This window comes from Rhinopithecus roxellana, chromosome 12 (assembly GCF_007565055.1).
Source record: "Rhinopithecus roxellana isolate Shanxi Qingling chromosome 12, ASM756505v1, whole genome shotgun sequence".
Classification (NCBI taxonomy): domain Eukaryota; kingdom Metazoa; phylum Chordata; class Mammalia; order Primates; family Cercopithecidae; genus Rhinopithecus; species Rhinopithecus roxellana.
Genome location: NC_044560.1, coordinates 15,035,593 through 15,054,787, shown reverse-complemented (window position 1 = coordinate 15,054,787; position 19,195 = coordinate 15,035,593). Strand labels below are relative to the sequence as shown.

Genomic DNA, 19,195 nt, shown 5'->3' with positions numbered 1-19,195 from the left:
CTCTCCCCCACCTCTTTAATTTCCACTCGCCCTGTACCTCCAGCATCTCACAGCACCACGCCTCCCGAGGGTAACCCACTCTGCCACTCAGCTGTGACTGGCTCTAGGGAGGACCTGAGTCATCCAGGGGCCCGCCGAGGTCAAGCTGGGGGGTGGGGGTGGAAGGCCTTGGAGAGGCCTAAGGGGACAGCATGTTCCTGCCAGTGAGACAGTCACGGGAGTTTCCAGAGCTGCGAGGCCATCAAAGCAGGAAAACACCTGACACCCTGGACCTGAGCTGGACCCACCACCCTCACCCTCTGGAGTCGCACGCGCTCCCAGGCGAGCCCTGAGCCCTAGCCCCTCCCTCGAGCAGCTGCTGTAAGGGTATTTATAGCCTGGAGCATGAGGGGGCAAGGACACGCGCTTTATTTCGGAAGTGATAATTCCAGTTCCAGGTGGGTGAACCCCGGAGGACCTAGTGTCCCCTCCCTCACTCCATCCTCACCTATACCTCTGGGGACAGTACCCGCTCGCGCCCAGTCCACCTAGAAACAGTCCCTTCTGAGTTCCAAGTGTGCAGGCCAAAAAGATGGGGCTGTTCTTCAGATTCCTCTTCCCAGCTTTCAGCCCCCGAGCTGCCCACAGCGCTCACCCTCCACACCCCGGCCGCCCTCTGACCATGGGGGTGACGAGTGCGGCGCGGTGCTGACCTCTAGTGGTCAGCATCGATAGTGCAGGGCAGACGGCAGCGGCTGAGCCGCCGGCGCGCGCCGTACAGGGAGGGGCCGGCCACTTGTTCCCGTCCTGCTTTCCTCGCTCACTCCTCGTTTACCCGCACCCCTCTGCTCCTTGGCTGAGGCTCAAGGAGTGAACCTGACAACCTAGGCGTCTTTGGGCAGCTACCTTCCCGGGACTAGGAATCCTAGGAATGGGGTGGGGAGGCAGTTCTGTTTCTCCGCTCACCCTGTCCCGCGTCCGCCCGCATAGGGCCAGGCACGCAGTTAATGTCTGCCATCCACCTATTCGTCAAATATTTGCGGCACATCTGCCTAGCCAGAGAGAAAAGGACATGAAACGACCAGACCCCCGGGGCTCGCAAGCCAGTCCTGGGGCCTGACCATGCGGGAACTGCGGCAAACACTGGGCTGCGAAAGCGCTAAGGAGACCGAACCCATCGGGGGCGGGGAGGAAGGCCAGGCAATGTCCCTGGAGGCGGCAATGCTCTGCAAGACAAACAGAAGTTAGCTGGGTGGAGAAGCGGAGAGCGGCGCTCCAGGCGCCCGGCTGAGCCTGCACCGAGGCTCCGCAGCCGAGGGCGGGCGGGAGAAGGTAAGGCCACGCCCCCCGGTTGTGACTGGCCAACCGGGATCCGACGTGTGGGCCCGCTGGCTGCCATGATAGGTTCTGTGTCCCAAGGGCGGAGGCCGCAGGCAGGTGTCGCTTGCCCTGGGAGCTGGGCTAGGACCTCCGCTGGGGTCTCCGCGGGTCGCCCCCTAGGGCTTCTCCAGGCTGCGGTACTTCTTGCGCTGCACAGACACCGGGTCCTTAAACAGCACCGGGTCCAGACGCAGACGAGAGGACAGCAACGGCATGTGGCCGAACGCTGCCGCTATCTGGTTGACGCAGTCGGGGGCTGGGGCCTGCGGCTTTGGCCTGGGCCCCGGGCCCCCGGAGGCCTAAGAGGGAAAGAAGCAATGGGTTAACAGGCTTCTCTGCCCTTCCGAACTCCCCACGCCCGTGCAGCAAGAAAGACTGGTATTAGACAGTGAGAGGGAATCCTCCCCACCACCCCTGCCCAATCCCTGCCATTTCCGACCAGTCAGCCTCAGCCCTCACCAGTGGAGCAGCCTCCTGGCGCTGCTTGCTATAGGGCACCTTGATAGGGGGCAGCTTGGTGACTGCCGCTACTAGGAAATTCATCAGGACGTCCACACAGGTGGGTGCCTCATCTGCCAGGGTCCTCAGAACCTTGGGCAGGGAGTGGGTGAAGAGAGTGTGGTAATACCTGGGCAAGGGGAAAAGACAGGGAGAGGCTGCAGCCAAATTCATCCCCAGGCCTCATTCTCCACCCTCCTGACCTCACCTCTCTCTTTGACCCCCATCCCCAAGCCTCTGAGCCTGGCTGCCTCAGAGAGCTCCCATCCCTGGCGTGAACAGCTCTCCACTGTGCTGTGTGCCCCGTGGCTCATCTGCAGTCAGTGATGTGTTCCCTGCCCTCTCCCTCACAGCTCCTTGAGGCACCCATCCTTGGGCTCTGAGCTCTGAACCCAGAGCCAGAATTAGATGGGTTGGGATCAGTTGGTTTCAAAGCCATCAAACATGGAAGCCCAAAGAACAGTTGTGGATGAACCAGGCTGATACTGCTTCGGGTAAGTCTCACTTCACACGGCCCTCAGACAGGCCAACTTCACCTCGCAGACATTAGGTTATTCACTACTCTACTGAGAATTCCCTGCAGAGCTCCTGAGTAATTTACAAGAGGTTCCAGGTTATGCATATTTGATTTAAACATGTTTAAGGAACACCTCTAAAGAGGTCTTACAGAATTCAGTCCCTGTCCCAAGACCAGAGCACTTCAGGCAGCTTCTGGAAGGCCTGGGATGTTCCCCAACTCATCACATCCACATTTATAAAGCATCAGTACTATTCTCTTGTCACCCTACCCCCAGCAAACCCACACACTGCCCTTACTCACTGCATGGCTCTACTTAAAATAACAATAGCTACCATTTGTGGAACCTCTGTGCCAGGGACTTCATTTAATGTTCACACCAGCCCTGGGAGGTGAATCCATCCCATTTTACAGATGAGAAAACAAACTCTAGAGAAGTGAGGAGATTTGCCCAGGATCCCACAGCTGGGAAGTGGCAGATCTGGGCCTTGAACCTGGATCCCTGGGGTCTAGGCCACCCTACTCCATTCAGGGTGGGGGTCTTTAGTCCTCTGATCCTCTGATCCCTGGGCAGGGTGGGGGTCTGTACCTATGGTAGAAGGCGGCTGTGGTGAGAACCATGGAGAATTCGTTGGTCCTCTCAGCAGTGTAGCCCCAGCCACCATGGGCCTCATCCCAGAAATGGCTTGACGTCAGGAAGCCCACCATCCGCTCTGGGAAGCTCTGCCACACCACAAAGGCAAAGTCCACCTGGAGAGGGACTCAAGTGAGCTGTGAGGAAGGACCTCCTAAATGCCTAGAACATCCAGAGAGATGGAGGCAGGGCCAGCCTGGCTGAGGGGCCAGGGCAGGACTCAGGGGAGAGGAGGTGGGAGCCATGGCTTAGAATTGGCTGGAAGTATGGCATGAAAGCTTCTAAGGGCCACAAAAACAATTTCTCAAAAGAGTCCGTGGAAAGCCTCAATGAGACTCCTAAAGAGGAGGCTGCCTGGCTTGCTGGGGTGGTTTCAAATGCAAGAGGTTGGACCTCATGACCTGGGGTCCCCTCAACCCTGGGAACCTGAGGGGCTGCCGGGGCCCTCTGGCTGTGTCCACCCATACTGGGCTTCTCTTGGGCCCAGCCCTCACCTCACTTGTGGAAAGACTGCTGTGGGCATCAAGGCTGAGGATGGCATCTGTTCTGATGGTGCTGTATGGGAAGAAGCGATCACTAACCTGCAGGGAGAAGGGGTGGGGGGGACTGAGTCACTGGAACCTTCCCCCCACCCCCATCCAATAAGTAGGAGCCAATCAGGCACAGTGTAGACGCCTGGGCCATGAATAAAGCCTCCCTTCAGGCACAGTGTAGACGCCTGGGCCTCGAATATGGCAAGCCAGTGCAGAGCTCGTTTTGGGACCTGGGCAACTCATTTGACCTCTCTGGATTTCAGTTTCCCCTTTGGTAAAATGGGGCAGTTAGTCTCTAGGGGCCTTTCCAATTTTGACATCTTGGGATTCCTCCATTGTCATACTGTTGCATCAACTGTGGGAGGAGTGTCAAACATCCCTCATTTGAAAGAAAGAGATCTAGAGAGATGAAGGGACTTGCCCACAACCATGTGGCAGGCAGGTGGTTCACACCAACCACGGTTCCCAGAAGCCTCCCCTTCCTGGCCCAGTGTGCTGCCCTTGGTGCATATTTTCTCAAGATCCCAGGTTTCTCCTCTGTTCCTCATCTGAGATATCAGCGCACTCCTCTGTCTTCCCGCATCACATAAGCCCCCGTGCTCTGGAAGCACAATTCACAGGGACCAGGGAGGAAAGAGAATCATTACTATTAGCCCTGCAGCTGAAACCTACTGTGTCATTCTTCAGCCTCAACTGCGGCTCAGGTCCAAGTATTCATAAAACACCCATGGGTGCCCTCCCCCAGCTCCCAGCATGGACCCACCCCTTTCATGGCTCTCCTCAGCCCTTACCTTCCTGTGCCCATCAATGACTGTCAAGGGCATGGCTGTCTCCGGCCAACTGGATGGGAGTGGCCTCTCATTGCTCCAGAGAACCAAGATCTAGAGGATAGGGGGTTGTTCCTGAAGTCTGGGGTCTAGGGCAGAAGGTGGGTTGCAGGGGGCAGGAGTGATCTTTCTCAAGGTGGAAGAAGTTTGAGAAGTCAATTTTATAAGCTGCACATGGGAGAAGGGTTTAGTTGGATCCATTCATCACTGCTCTCTCCTTGCCTCTGGGCTTGTAGAAGGCAGGAATTCTGGTGACATGAGGGTAGTGACCTATGGCTTTAGAACTCAAGAGAGTTGTCTGTGGTAGTCCCTAGCCTGGGCCCTGACTCCATGCTCCATCCCCATCTTTTCTCGAAGCCTTCATTCTCTTCCTCAGGCTCTTTTATGACTCCCAGCCCAGCTCAATGGCCTGTTTCGAGCCGTCCCATGTGCACCCTGGCTGAGCTAACTGCTTCACTTCCTCTGCAAGGACTCTTATGAGTCTATCTGTCTTCTCTAGAAGTAAGATTTGACAGTCTGTGTGCCAGAAAATGCTAACCCAGTCTGAATCTCTGGGCAGGATCCTTCCCTGCTTTTTCCCTGCTCAGCATGAAGCCCATAACCTAGTGCTCAGAAAATGACTGCTGAGTAAAGGAATGAATGTTTCCTTCTCCAGCCTCCCTAAGAGACACCCTGCTTTTCACATGGCTTCATCAATTTCCATGGGGAAAAGGCAACAGAATCTTGGGAGTTACAGAAGAAGGCAGCAAGAACACTTGGAAATCGTCCCCATTCCTCCCCTTAAAATGAGTGGTCATCCTTGGGGTCTGGAAGTCTTCAGGGCCCTGCCCTGTCCTTGCCCCCACCCTGGATCCCAGGACTCCAACCGGGAAGGGGGCAGACCTGGGCACAGTGCTGGGAGCCTGCCACCGCCTGGATGAGCTTCAGAGGGGGCTGACCTGGGGGCCCCACCCAGATCAGGGCGCTGAATCTGCCCTCAGGGCGGGAGCCTGGGGGAATGAGACACAGGCTATTAGGGTGGGAGGGAACAGAACCCCATGAAGAGCGGCCTGAGTAGGGAATCCCGGGGGCCAGGAGAAATGTCAGGGCTTGGGAAGGGTCTTGGTGGGGCTCTCCAGATGAGGCTGGGGCAGCCCTAGGTAGAGCTGAGGGGACTTCAGGTTGTCCCATCCCAGGGCATACCCTGTTGCAGGTGGTAGAAGGGGAAGTCCTGGGGGCTTATGGAAAAAGTGGACAGAGCCAGGAGTGCCCCTGGGGGGCTATTCCACAGCAGCGAGGGGTGAGCTGATGTTCCAAAGATCCGGTCCTGAATAACCTGAAATGAGAGAGGAGCTGAGCAGAGCGAGTGGCCTGTGTGTCCATGGCCACACCTCCCCTTCCAGGCTCTGGGGAGGGTGGCAACTGCATCACCAGTCCTCTGGGGTCAGAAGCTGAGGTCTAGAGTAGGGGGCACTCCATGATGTTGCTCCAGAGGTGGGAGATGGTGGCAGGGTCACTGCTTCCCCTTCCTTCCTCACTCATGACACTAACGGGTCATGACATTTTTCAGGACTCAGAATCCCTCCAAACATAGCACCCCAGGCAGCCATCAGTAGTCAATTGGCATTGGCACGTGCTTTGAAATCTATTTGCTACAGCAGTCTTCTCTACAGATGGGGAAACTGAGGCCAAGATTGGAGAAGAAACTTGCCCCAAATCTCACAGCCAAGTCTCAGATTCATCCCAGGACCATCTTCAAGGAGTGGGGGTGTCCCCAAACACTGGGACAGAGAAGTATGGAGAGGTGACAGGGATGGAGCAGGAGTCAAGGGCCAGGACCCCCATCAGGTGAGCCCCTCACCTCCAGAGTGGTATGGATAACCTTCTCCACCGAGGAGAAGTAGGCATCCCATAGAAACTGGGTCTGCTGACGCAGGGCGAGGACCCGTGCAGGGGACATCTCCTGGAGGGCAGCCAGGACCTGGGGCAGAGAGGGATAAAAGTGCCAGATAATAGAGCAATTTTGAGCCCAGGAAGTCGAGGCTGCAGTGAGCCATATTTATGCCACTGCACTCCAGCCTGAGCAACAGAGCAAGACCCTATCTCCAAAAAAAAAAAAAAAAAAAAAGCAGCAGCAGCGTTCAGGGGTCACACAGAGTTGAGTCTGAATGCCACTTGGTAACCATGTGACTGTGATCGAGCTGTTTAACCTCTCTGAGTATTTGCTCATTAATTGCTTAGTACATTGTAAAGGCTCCATAAATAAATGGTAATTACTATTAACCCCCTCTACCATTCTCAGGGGATTCAAGGCAGGTCACACATACATTTTTCAGAGCTGGACAGAATTCGTTTCATCAGATGGAAAAGTCTCCATGCGTTTTGCTTTCCCACTCCAGTCCCCATGGAGGCACTCTGAGTTTGAATTTTTTTGTACCCTTCCCCTAAATTGGTATTTAAAAAGTCATAGGCCATTGGAGCTGGGCCCATGGGGATTGTCTGGTCTAGCTCATCCTGTTGTAGAGATGGGAAAACTGAGGCTGCAAGAGGATCAGGACTTGCTCTCAGAGCCCTTAGGAATCTCTAGCTCCATCGGATCCTCTGGGAGCCCCAGAGGGGAGACTTGGTGCTAGGAGAAATTCATCAGTATCCATACAAGGCAGACAGGAATGAGGACTGAGGCCAGCCTCGATTCAGGATTCTGGGTCCCTCCCCTGTCCTGGGTCCAGTTCCCACCCTGTGGGCAGGGCTCTGAGCTACCTGAAGTGGGAGCCTCTCATCAGCTACGATGGCTGCCTTGGTCCAGTCGATGACCTCGGAGAAGGGCAGCTCCCAGCGGGGGCTGAGAAGCACTGGGATGCAGCCGGCCTGGGGGGCGGGGAGGTCACTGGGGAGCCCAGCCCCACCCTGCACATACTCACCTCCCACCCAGTGCCAAGTCAGTAGCTGCTGCTGTTGGGGGCAAGGAGGACAGGAACATGGGGGCGTTTCAGGGAAGAGAGGTTATGGTTGTTCTGCAGAGTGTGCAGTGAATGGGGACACAGGCACACCTGAGTCCAGGAGTAAAGGGGCAGGCAGCTCACTGCCCCTTCTCATTGGCCTGGACCCAGCCAGCTCATGAGTGCTGGGGGACAGAGGACAGGTGATGTTCAAATTGGGGTTGTACCTGCAGGGCTTGCAGGAAGCGCGAGGCAGCCTCTGGACGGTGGCCAGAGATGAGGCAGAAGGTGGCATTGGGCAGAGTCTCCCGGCGCTGGGTCCTAAAGAGGCACACAGGAAGGTCCCAGTACACATGAGCTTAGACAGTGCCCTTCGCCCCACTGGGCTCCCTCAATGGGAGCACCCCACACCCCTGCACCCCACACCCACACTCCCAAATGTGCAAACCCACTCATGCATACGCACAGTCACACACTGACACACACAAACACAAGCCTCACACCAGCCACGCGTCTGCGGTTGGACTAGGAGGCAGGAGCCCTGCATTCTAGCTCTGCCTCTTCCCTCAGTGGCCTTAGAGACCTCCCTTGCCTTTCTCTGACCTCAGTTTCCTCATCTGTAACATGGGAGGCAGAGGGCGCTGATGTTTCCAAGGCCCTGCCTGACTTAGACATGCACGTCTGCCCTCCCCCACTCGGCCACAGGCAGACTTTCAGCACCCCTTGCCTGCGTGGCCTCTGAGCCCAGCCCTCCCCCACGCTGAAAGCCAGGCCCAAGAAAGGCTCCTCTGTCATGAGGTGGGCTGGGCCCCCAGCCTGGAACCACACAGGAAGCTGCTGCCCAGAGGCCCCCGGCCCAGAGGACAGGCCTCTTCTGTTCCTCCCACCTACCCCCCCACCGCCACAGCCCAGGGCCACACTCAGGCTGTGTGTGCCTGTGGGGGAGGGCAGGAGTCCCAGCCTCCTCAGAGCCACCCCCTGCAATTGTCCACCCAGGGGACCATCGCCTGTGACCCAGTCGGGGGAGGGATAAAGGGAGGGACCAGGACACAGGCCTGCTCAGTGTGGGACTCATGACTATGGCCCTGGGGGTCCTAGGACCCTCCTCAGTTACAGCCTGCTTGGCTCTGAGCCTGAACCTCCAAGAAGCAGACCTGGGAGTACTTAGGCAGCCTCGGGGCCCTGCCCCATTGAACAGATGGGGAAACTGAGGCCCAGAGAGACCCAAGGACCAGCTCAGGGTCACAGATAGGGTTGGGGTGGAGCTGGGACTAGAGCAGAGATGTGCCAGCTCCTGACTCCGAGTTACCTGAACCACCCCAGAGCTGCTGCTTTAGGGGTCTCCCAGGGGACCCCAGCCTTCTTTCTCCTCCCTCCATGCTTAAGTGTCCACTAGGCCCTCCCTGGAAGAAGCCACAAGTAACCACCAGGACACCCTTCACCTCATTCTGCCACAGCAGAAGCCAACCAGGTACAGCCCCCTTCACCCCCAAGTCAACCTCTAAGGAACTGAAAACCTCTAGGTTAAGGCTGAATAAACTGCACCACTGAGCCTTAACCTCCCTTGATCCTCTGTGCCTTTAAGATCTCTTCTCGCTCACACTGGAGGGCCCCTCCCTGCCTTGTCAGCCTGAGGAAGTCCTCCTACTCATCTTTTTCTTCTCAGACAAGCTCTTGTTCTGTCACCCAGCCTGGAGTACAGTGGTGCCATCACAGCTCACTGCAGCCTCGGCTTCCCGGGATCAAGCAATTCTCCTGCCTCGGCCTCTTGAGTAGCTGGGACTACAGGCGTGTGCCACAGTGTCTGTTTTTGTTTTTGTTGTGTAGAGATGGGGTCTCTCTGTGTTGCCCAGGCTGTCTCAAACTCCTGGCCTCAAGTGATCCTCCTGCCTCAGTCTCCCAAAGTGTTGAGATTACAGATATAAACCACCACACCTGGCCTTTTCCTACGCTGTCTTAATGTGTAAGCTGAAACATCACCTTCTCTGGGAAGCCCTCCTTGATGTCTCCAGAGATGGTTCTCTGTGCTACCACCTCCCGGTGGACTGCAGTAGTAATGATCCAAGCTAACCTATACTGAGTATGTACTTTGCTCCAGGCACTGTTTTAAGTGCTTTACATGTATTAACTCAGTTCATTCTCACAGCACCTCTATGAGATAGGAGGGGAGGTATGCACTGTTATTATCTCATTTTACAGATGAGAAAACTGAAACCAAAAGAGGTCACACAGCTCTTGAGTAGAGGAGCCAGGTAGGCAGCCGGTGCAGCCTCTCTCTGCTTAACAATGTCGAACAATTGACTTGCCTGTCTCTCCTACAAGGCTGAGCTCCTTGAGGATGGGGCTGTACCTCCCTCATCTCAGTATGCCCAGGGCTTAGCAGAGTGGTGGAGAATGGGAGCTCAGTGGGTGCTGCCGAATGCTCAGTGTGACACTAGGGAATAGATGTGGGACCAAGAGACCAGGTATCTGGGAGGTCAATTTCAGCAGAAATTCTAGTGATGGAGTTGGCTGAGAGTGCAGCCAGTGGGCGGTCTTTGGAGGTGGTGAGTTCCCCATCAGTAAAGGTAAATAAGCAGAGTCTGGATGAGCACCTTTGGCGGGGAACAGGGAGTGTGTTACAGAGGAAACTTGTGCATCTATGTGGTGACCACTGAAGAAGTCTTAGGCTTCTGTGACCACATAAGGTACCTGCCATAGACTCAGGGCCTCAGTACCCAAGGGTGGTCAGTGTGGCTGTGCCCATGGCCTCAGTGCTCTACTAGGGCCTGGCCATAGGCAAGGCCACATTGTGACTTCCATGTGCCCTAGGCACTTCGGCCTTCACAGTCCCTCCTGCCATAAAAAAAGAATATAGTTGATAACTGTGTTGGTATAAAAACAAGCAATATTATATATTAAAACATTTTCTGCTGGGCACCGTGGCTCATGCCTGTAATCTCAGTACTTTGGGAGGCTGAGGCAGGCGGATCATTTGAAGTCAGGAGTTTGAGACCAGCCTGAGCAACATGGTGAAACCCTATCTCTACTAAAAATACAAAAATTAGCTGGACGTAGTGGCGTGTGCCTGTAATCCCAGCTACTCAGGAGGCAGGAGAATTGCTTGAACCCAGGAAGTGGAGGCTGCAGTGAGCCAAGATTGTTCCATTGCACTCCAGCCTGGGTGACAGAGCAAGACTTCGTCTAAAAAAAAAAAATTTTTTTTTCTTCTCCCTGAAAGTTCATTTTTAATTCTGCCATTTTTTTTTTTTTTTTTTTTTTTGAGATGGGGTCTTTCTCACTCTGCTGCCCAGGCTGGAGTGCAGTGGCATTATCTCACTGCAGCATTGACCCCCTGGGCTCAAGCGCTCCTCTCACCTCAGCCTCCCAAGTAGTGGGACTACAGGCTTGCATCACCACACCAAGCTAATGCTTGTAATTTTTGTAGAGACAGGGTCTCACCATGTTGCCTAAGCTCAGGCAATCCACACACCTCAGCCTCCCAAAGTGCTGGGATCACAGGCGTGAGCCACTGTGCCCAGCCCTGATTTTCAAAAAATGAAAATATTTTCATGAGCCTATAAAAGTATCATGAGCCCTAGGTACTGACTGCGCCCCTTGTTCCCAATGGATACAGCCTGGGGGATTTTAAAGCATGCATCAAATTTATGTTTAAAAATGGGGGAGAATATACATATTGCTTGTACACATGCAGAGTTTCTCAGAAAAGACACATAAGAAACTGGAAGCAGTGTTTGGCTCCAGGCAGGAAAACTGGGTGGCCGGGAGACAGGGATAGAAGGGAGGCTTTTCACTCTATGCCCTTTTGTGCCTTTGGAATTTTGTACCATGTGAATGAATTACCTATTCATAAAAATGAATAAATAACAATTTGAATGGGTGGAGATATATTCCAAAGCAACAAGAGACCGTTCAGCCAAGGTGGAAAAACATGGGCTTTGGAGCCAGAAGTACAGGGCTGAATCCCAACTCCACTGCTTCCAAGCGCCTGATTAGAAAAGTGAGGGGCCCATGGAGAACAGGGAACCTTGTCACCCTGGGCTACTCCACTCTCTGGGCCTGTTTTCCATTCCCTGAAATGGAGATAATAATACCTCCCTTGAAGGCTGCATGACAGGATCAGCAGTGACTTAGGTAAAGTGCCTGGCACAGCACCTGGCCCAAGCCAGGCACTCCTTAAATGTAGCCTCCTCCCCTCCCCACTCTCGCCCTGCTGAGTGAATGTGGGGCGGTGGCAGGGACTGTGAATGGCCTCTTTCTCTGGCCGGCACTTGTTTATTCAAGCTATCTCTCTCACTCTGTCCCTACACTGTCTGGCCCAGGCAGCTGCCTGGCACTTCGGAGAAAGTGAGGCTCAAGCCACTCCAGAGATGACAAGTCCTGTCACCTTCAGGGAGGCTGAGGCCAAAGACAAAACTTGAAGGTCAGAGGACAAGACTGCCAAGCTTCACCCCTGGGAAATAAAACTTATCAAAAATGCTACTCAGAGGGTGACCCATGCTAATTAGAAAACTGTGGGCAGCTCTGGCCAACTTCAGATCCATTAGTAAACAGTTAATGAGTGCCTACCTGCTGCGCGCAGTTCTCTAACTTCCAGTTTCTCAAAGAAGTTCAGGCTGAAATCACTTTCAGGTTCATCAACAATGAACTGTGCTTAGCGGTAACTAAAGTCAGCTGAAAAAAGAACTTCCTGCAAGCAAGAGTACCTGAGTGCCTCATCAGAAAAGTGAGGGAGGGCATGGCAAAGGGAGAGCCTTGTTGCCCAAAATGAGCTTCTGCCTGAGCTCTGAGCTGCAGGGGCTCGGGTGAGATCCCTGACTTTTCAGGTTCCCGCCCTGGAGACCATTAGGGATGGGTCCCGGCAGAAGGACCCTGGGGCTGACCGGGCAAGTCCATTCTTACTCCTGGCTGTGAGGGCTGCCTGTACCCTCAGGAGGTGGAAGGATCCCATTCCCACAAGAGCCCTTTGGCTGAGAGAAGTCCCAGAAGCCCCAAGCAGAGGCAAGAATTCCTGGGAGGGAGTGGAGCTCAGAATAGCTGATGTTGTTCCAGCAGAGAACAGAGAGAGAGACCTGAGGGAGGAGCAAAGGGAGGATACCAGAGCGACAGTTCCCTACTCAGGTCTGCCCCGGGAGGGGCGGGATTCAGAAGGAACCCTCTGCCACCGGGGCCCTGGACAGCCTCAGAAGAACTCTCATTCTTGCCTGCCCAGCTCGCCTTTGGAGGCTGCTGGCCTGCTGGGGACATAGAGGGGTTAGAGTACTTAGGTGATAACTATCACCTGAGGCTCATCCCCCCAACTAGCCCAGGTGGAAAAGAGTTTCCGCGCAAGCTCACCATGTCCCACAGGCCCCCAGCCCCTTATATGTCAAGGGCCTCTCACTGGCAGGAAATTCTTCTTCAGACCTGACCTACGTCATATTTGCTAGAACCAAAGGCTGTTTCCTTGAGAGGTTAATCCCCAAAATTAGACACAGGAGCAGCTTCCAACTGTGACTGTGAGGCCCCTCTGAGGCATTTGATGAGGTTGATCATAAACTTCTGCTTAAAACTCAGAATTCTCATACTGAAGGCTTTGGAGATAGGCAATTCTGGATCAGAATACTGGCTCTTTCCAGCTGGGTGGCCTCAGGAAAATTACTTAACCTGTCTGAGCTTTCATGTCTGGTACACAAACACTTAAATGCTAACAACTAGCATATTTTATTATAATCATTATTTATAAAAGTGCTTAGCACAGAGTAAAGCACTATACAAGTGTATGTGGGGAAAAAAAATATTAGGGTAGGAGGTTTGGAATGAGTCATGTTTTATGTTTTGAAAGACCCCCAGGGGAAAATTCCAAAACCTACCTTAGACACCCCTTGTGTCAAGTCCCCATCTTAATGGAAGTGCTTTCTGCCATCTAACTTGGCTCCCACCTGCTGCAGCTGAGGCCTAAGTCTGCCAGGACTACCTGGTTCTCCCATCTCAGTCCTGTCTTCTGCCCTCGTCTCTGGGCTTGCGTCTATTCCAGCCCCCTCCCATCCGGCCCCCAAGGCAAAAGTTTCACTTACTGCCTAGATCCTGGGTCTTGCTCACAGTGTGCATCCCAGGGGCAGGCAGAGGAGCCGGTGTCTGCTGTGCGCCACCCACCCCTCTCCTCTTCCAGGGCTAGCAGAGCTATCCCGGGCTGGGGGCTGTGTTGCTGCAGCTGGCCAGGAGCCCCACCTCGCAACGGGTGGGCTTCAGGGAGAAAAGGGAGGGCCACATCAAAGCCAGGCCGGAAGGAGTCCACCGTAGGGCTGGCCTCAGCTACCATAGCCTGTCCCAGCTGGAAGGTCTTGGGGCAGGGAGCTGGGTGGAGACGGAGGACCAGATGGTTCCTGCCCCTGTTCCATTGCAGAGGCATTGAGCTGCACTCTCCAGTCTGGGCATCCAGGCTGAGGAGGAGGAGGAGGCAGGCCCCAGCAGGGCTGAATGTGTGGAAGCGAGAGCCCTCAATGGAAGCCAGGATCCTGTGATGAGTCTCAGAGATCGGTCCAGAAGCTGGGTACACGAATACCTTAAGGCCATCGCCCCTGCACTTCGAGGTGTCAAAGCAGGCTCCCCAGTTGCAGCTACCACCATGAGGGGCTTGAGGAGGTGAAGCGGCATCTTCTGGGAGCTCTCCAGCCTGGGAGAAGCTCTGCAGGAGCTCTGCGTCCAGCCAGCGCGGCCAGCCTTGGGAAGCCCCAGGCCGAGGTCTGGGAGGCAATGCCAGACGGAGAAGGGAGAAGCCTCCCAGCAGGACAAGCAGGAGCCAGGAGGCTGACAGTGCCAGCCAGAGGGACTTTCTTCTCCTCCACGACTGCATGTGGCCACCCACAGTCAGGGCTGGGGAAGCTGGGAGGCCTCTGCCAGCAAGCAGGAAGAGCAGGGCCTGGGGCGGGCGACCAGAGCTGGGACCCACCTGCTAGTCCTGCCCTCTCATTGTACAGATGGGAAGACTGAGGCCCATTGAGACCAGGCTGCCTGTCTAAGGTCAGACAGTGAGTCACCAGCCAGGCAGGAGGAGGCCAGGTGGGACCCAGCTTGCTGGCCTGGCCCCCCTACTCTCAGGACTCTGCCTTCTTGGCCTTTAGACAACCAAGCCAGCCTTTGCCCTCCCAGCAGGGACCCCTGCCCCTGGGCACTGCTCTGGCTGACACAACCCCTGTCCAGAATGCAGGGCCGTGTCCCCCTGACCTCCTGGCTGCACCCTTGACCTTGCCCTCAACTGAGAGGAAGGCTATCTGCCAGGCCATGGGGACCAGTCAGAGCTCCCACAAGGGGCGGCTTGGCCAGGGACGGGCTGGAGGGAGCTGGGCTGGTCTTCCCGCTCCTCCCCTTGCCTGAGCAGCCCTGGCTGCCCCTGTGCCCGCTGGCAGACACTCCTGGACTGTGGCCCCTGTGGCTGGAGCTAAAATTAGACCCTGTGTCCCATGTGGATCATCGGAGTCAGCTGAGGTCACAGCCTGGGTGCAGCCGGTGTCCCCCGCCTTGGATGGCCAGGCGGGTTCAGGGTCCTGGTCCTCATCAACTCTGCCACTGCACCAGCTCAGGAAGTGCAGCCCCTCTTCCCCACAGCCCAGCAGCTGCCCTGCACCATCTGGCTTGGAGCTATCATAGTGCAGGGGCCAGGGCCGCTGTGCCAAGCCCCCCAAACCCTACGGTGTCTTCTCCCGTCCCTCTCCAGTCGGCATCTGGCCCATCTAGATCTCTTTCCTTAGCAGCAGCCTGGCTCCTCCCCTGCCAGCCCTGATTCGCTCCTGGCTGGGAGGCAGAGTCTCCATTTAACCCCTTTCAAACCAGTTTCCTCAACTGCTCATCAAACCATCAAGTACCACAACTCACAGCTGTCCATGAGCTATCACAGCCTCTGTCTCTCAGTCCTCCAGCCACCCTCCAAGGCAGAGATTTACCTGTCATTTCTTACAGATAAGGAAAGCACAGAGAGGAGGTGAACTCTTTCTAAGGTGACCCAGCTAAGAAGCGGCAGGGTGGGGATTTGAATCCTGAGCTCCTGATCGGCGGCCACCCCAGCTGTGGGCTCCGTGGCTGGAGCAAAAACTAGACCCTGCATCTGCTGTAGGCCATCAGAGTCAGTGGAGGTCAGAACCTGAGTGTAAGGAATCTCCGAATCAGCAGATAAGAAGGTCAACAGATGAGACGAGTGAGGAATTAAGGGGTGGGGGTGACAGAATCGGGTAAGGTGTCCCCAACTGTCCCCAGGATTGGTCTCTTTTCTTTCAGCAGCCCCACCCCCGATCTCCTCCAATTCCCAGCCTTTTGCTCCAGTCCTTATGGAAAGTTCTTCCTGCACTTGACTCTCCATTAGTCCAGACCCCATGCAGGGATTTCCCTGGTCAGTGCCCTGTGAGGGGAGTCAGGAGTGGGTGATGTCAGCCACTGAGGAATCTCTGGGGTGACGGTGGAGACACCCTCTGGCCACGAGGAGTCCTGGGCTGATGAGGGAAGGCACAGGGAGTCGGCAGGCTTGAGTGGGCTCCGCCTTTTCCCCTGACTGCCTCGGGAGTGTGGGGCCTCTGTCACCTTATCTCTGGGATGGGCATAATCTCAGCCAGGAATGGGTTGCCAGGTTGACCCAGGCCTGTCCCCTGGGGTCCCTCAACAAGTGGTGGCCTCCTTTCCCCTGCGTGCCTCCCCTTGATCTTGGAGGGCTGCTGATCAGACGAGGGAGCCGCCATGGGACTTTTTGCCCTCGGTGAGCAGCCAGCCTGAGACTGTCCTAAAAATGGCCCACAAAGGGGACACTGAGCTCTTGGCACTAACCGTTCAGCCACTCAGCAATGAACTGCGGCTCCTGCACACCTCAGTTTTCCCATGCCAAGAGGCACCCACACAGGCCACTGGCTGCTCCCGCTTCGCACGCCCCCCTCTCACCGTGCCCAGTCAACACCTCATCCTGCAGGAGTCAGCTGAAAGCTTCCTTCGCACAGGAGGCTTCTCCAGTGATCCTCAGGCTGGGTTAGAGCCCCCCTCTAGGTCCTCATGCCATTCCTTCATCCCTCTATCCCTATACACAGTCATCCATTCATCTAACAAACACTTATGAGTGTTGAATATGGGCCAGGTTCTGAGCTAGGCCAGGGGGCACGACCCTGAGTAAGAGTAATCATAGCTGACACTCATTGCACTTACCCTGTGCCAAGCATCTCTCGTTTGTATTAGCTCATTTCATCCTTGCCCCAACCCTAGGAGGGAGAAATTGTGATGATCCACATTTTACAGTGGAGAAAGCTTGAGGCCCAAGGAGCTTAAGTAATTTGCCTAAATTCCCATGACTTAGCCAGGTAGTACACTCCTGTAACCACTGTACCATTCCAGCTCCCAACAGGGAGGGAGACAGACGCGTCCCCACCCTCCAGAGCTCACTGTCCTGGAGAAGACAATTACAGAACTAGGCAATTGCAGGCAAGTACAGAATGAGGGGAGAGTACCCCGAGAGTACACAGAGGGGCTGCCTAGCCCAGGGGGCCCGAGAAGGCTTCCAAGGAAGTGATACCTACCCTAAGACCTGAAAGAGAGCAATCTGGTTTGTAGAAAAATCGCTGTGGCTCTCTGTGTGGGGACAGACAGGAAATGGCAGGATTGGAGGCAGGGACAGCTTTTTGACTGGTCTGTCACCCCACAAGTCTCTCATTCATTCAACAGCTATTTAATGAACCCCTACTGTGGGGCCAGGCAGGTCTTAAGGGCAGTGAGCAAAGCAGAAAAAATCTTGCCCTCCTGGAACTTACCCTCCAGGGAGGGGAAATAGGCAAGAAACAAAATGAATAAATATCTCATGCTATTTGACAATAACTGCTGGGGAGATGGGATGGGTTGCAATGTTAGACAGAAACACGGGAGGCCTCATCAAAAAGCTGGCATTTGTGGCCTGGTACAGTAGCTCACATTTGTAATCTCAGCACTTTGGGAGGCTGAAGTGTGCAGATCACTTGAGGCCAGGAGTTCGAGACCAGCCTGGCCAACAAAGCAAGACCCCCATCTCTACTAAAAATACAAAAATTAGCCCGGTGTGGTGGCGCATGCCTATAATCCCAGCTACTTGGGAGGCTGAGACATGAGAATTGCTTGAACCCGGGAGGCGGAGGTTGGAGTGAGCCAAGATCACGCCACTACACTCCAGCCTGGGCGACAGAGCGAGTCTGCCTCAAAAAAAAAAAAAAAAAAAAAAAAAAAAAAAAAAAAAAAAAAAAAAACACCTGGCATTTGTGTAAATTTCTGAGAAGGTGAAGGAGTGAGTGAAGAATTATATTTTCTAGTGGAAAATAGCTCCAGGCAAGAGGAACAGCCGGGCCACAGGTTCTGAGGCAGGAGAGGCTCCAGGGAAGAGGCTGGCTGTAGGATCAGGGACAGCAGCAGGGAGCCCTGCTGGGCCAGGCTGTATTGCAAGTGAGCCACAGCAGTGGCTGGGACCAGGATGGCGGGGTGGGATGAATGAGAAGTAGTTGGATTCTGGGTATATTTTAAGCCAGGGCAAATTGCTGATAGATTAGATGTGAGGTCCGGCCTGCACCACAGACAGGGTAGAGTTGTCATTAACTGAGGTGGGGAAAACTGAGAGGAACAATTCTGGGGAAGAAGCTCAGGAGTCTGTTCTCATACCTCCTTCTCATCCCCAGCAATAATAGAATAAATGTCCAGGCTGGGCACAGTGGTTCACACCTGTGATCCTAGCATTTTGGGAGGCTTAGGCAGGAGGATCCTTGTGGGGGAAAGAAAGATCAGACTGTTACTGTGTCTATATAGAAATAAGCAGACATAAGAGTCTCCATTTTGTTCTGTATTTGAGATGCTGTTAATCTGTGACCTACCCCCAACCTTGTCCTTGCAAGAGACATGTGCTGTGGTGACTCAAGGTTTAAAGGATTTTGGGCTGTGCAGGCTGTGCTTTGTTAAACAAGTGCCTGAAGGCAGCTTGCTGGTTAAAAGTCATCACCATTCTCTTAATCTCAAGTACCCAGGGACACGCACACTGCCAAAGGTCACAGGGACCTCTGCCTAGGAAAGCTACGTATTGTCCAAGGTTTCTCCCCATGTGATGGTCTGAAATATGGCCTCATGGGAAGGGAAAAGACCTGATCGTCCCCCAGCCTGACATCCGTGAAGGGTCTGTGCTGAGGAGGACTAGTATAAGAGGAAAGAAGGCCTCTTGGTGGTTGTTGGCGGTTGAGATAGAGAAAAGCATCCGTCTCCTGTCCGTCCCTGGGCAATGGAACATCTCGGTATAAAACCCGATTGTATGTTCTGTTTACTGAGAAAGGAGAAAACCGCCTTAGGGAGAAAGGCGGGACTTGCTAGTGCAATGCTGCTCTTTATGCACTAAAAAGGTTTATGAAGATGTTTGCGTATGCATATCAAGGCACAGCACTTTTCCTTAAACTTATTAATATCACAGAGAACTTTATTCATATGTCTTACTGCTGACTTTCTCCCTACAATGATCCTATTATCCTGCCACTTCCTTTTCTTTAAGATGGTAAAGATAATTATCAATAAATACTAAGGGAACTCAGAGACAGGTGCTGGTGTGGGTCCTCTGTATGCTGAGCTCCGGTCCCCTAGGCCCACTTTTTCTTTCTCTATACTTTGTCTCTGTGTCTCATTTCTTTTCTCAAGTCTCTCATTCCACCTAACGAGAAACGCCCACAGGTGGGCCACCCCTTCAATCTTTTGAGCCCAGGAGTTTGAGACCAGCCTGGGCAACATAGAAAGTCTTTGTCTCCACAAAACAAACAAACAAACAAAAAATTAATTGGAGCTGGTGGCTCATGCCTGTAATCCCAGCTACTCGGGAGGTTGAGGTAGGAGGATTACTTGACCCCAGGAATTTCAGGCTGCAATGAACTATGGGTGCCACTGCATTCCAACCTGGGCACAAG

At 54.3% G+C, this 19,195-nt stretch overlaps 1 protein-coding gene across 2 annotated transcripts; it reads right to left on the bottom strand.

Annotated features, from left to right (window-relative positions):
• Positions 1-385: 385 nt before the first annotated feature.
• EXTL1 (exostosin like glycosyltransferase 1) lies at positions 386-15,019 on the bottom strand. Of its 2 annotated transcripts, XM_010355688.2 has the most exons (11): positions 13,343-15,019; positions 7,514-7,607; positions 7,108-7,215; positions 6,209-6,328; positions 5,551-5,683; positions 5,251-5,357; positions 4,333-4,422; positions 3,503-3,589; positions 2,964-3,124; positions 1,819-1,987; positions 386-1,658 (listed from the first exon to the last, which is right to left on the bottom strand). In XM_010355688.2, the coding sequence occupies exons 1-11, from the start codon at positions 14,119-14,121 to the stop codon at positions 1,476-1,478; spliced, it is 2,031 nt and encodes a 676-aa protein (XP_010353990.1). In that variant the 5' UTR covers positions 14,122-15,019; the 3' UTR covers positions 386-1,475. The 2 variants fall into 2 exon arrangements, with proteins under 2 accessions (XP_010353990.1, XP_010353991.1); XM_010355689.2 differs by lacking the exon at positions 7,108-7,215.
• Positions 15,020-19,195: the final 4,176 nt, after the last annotated feature.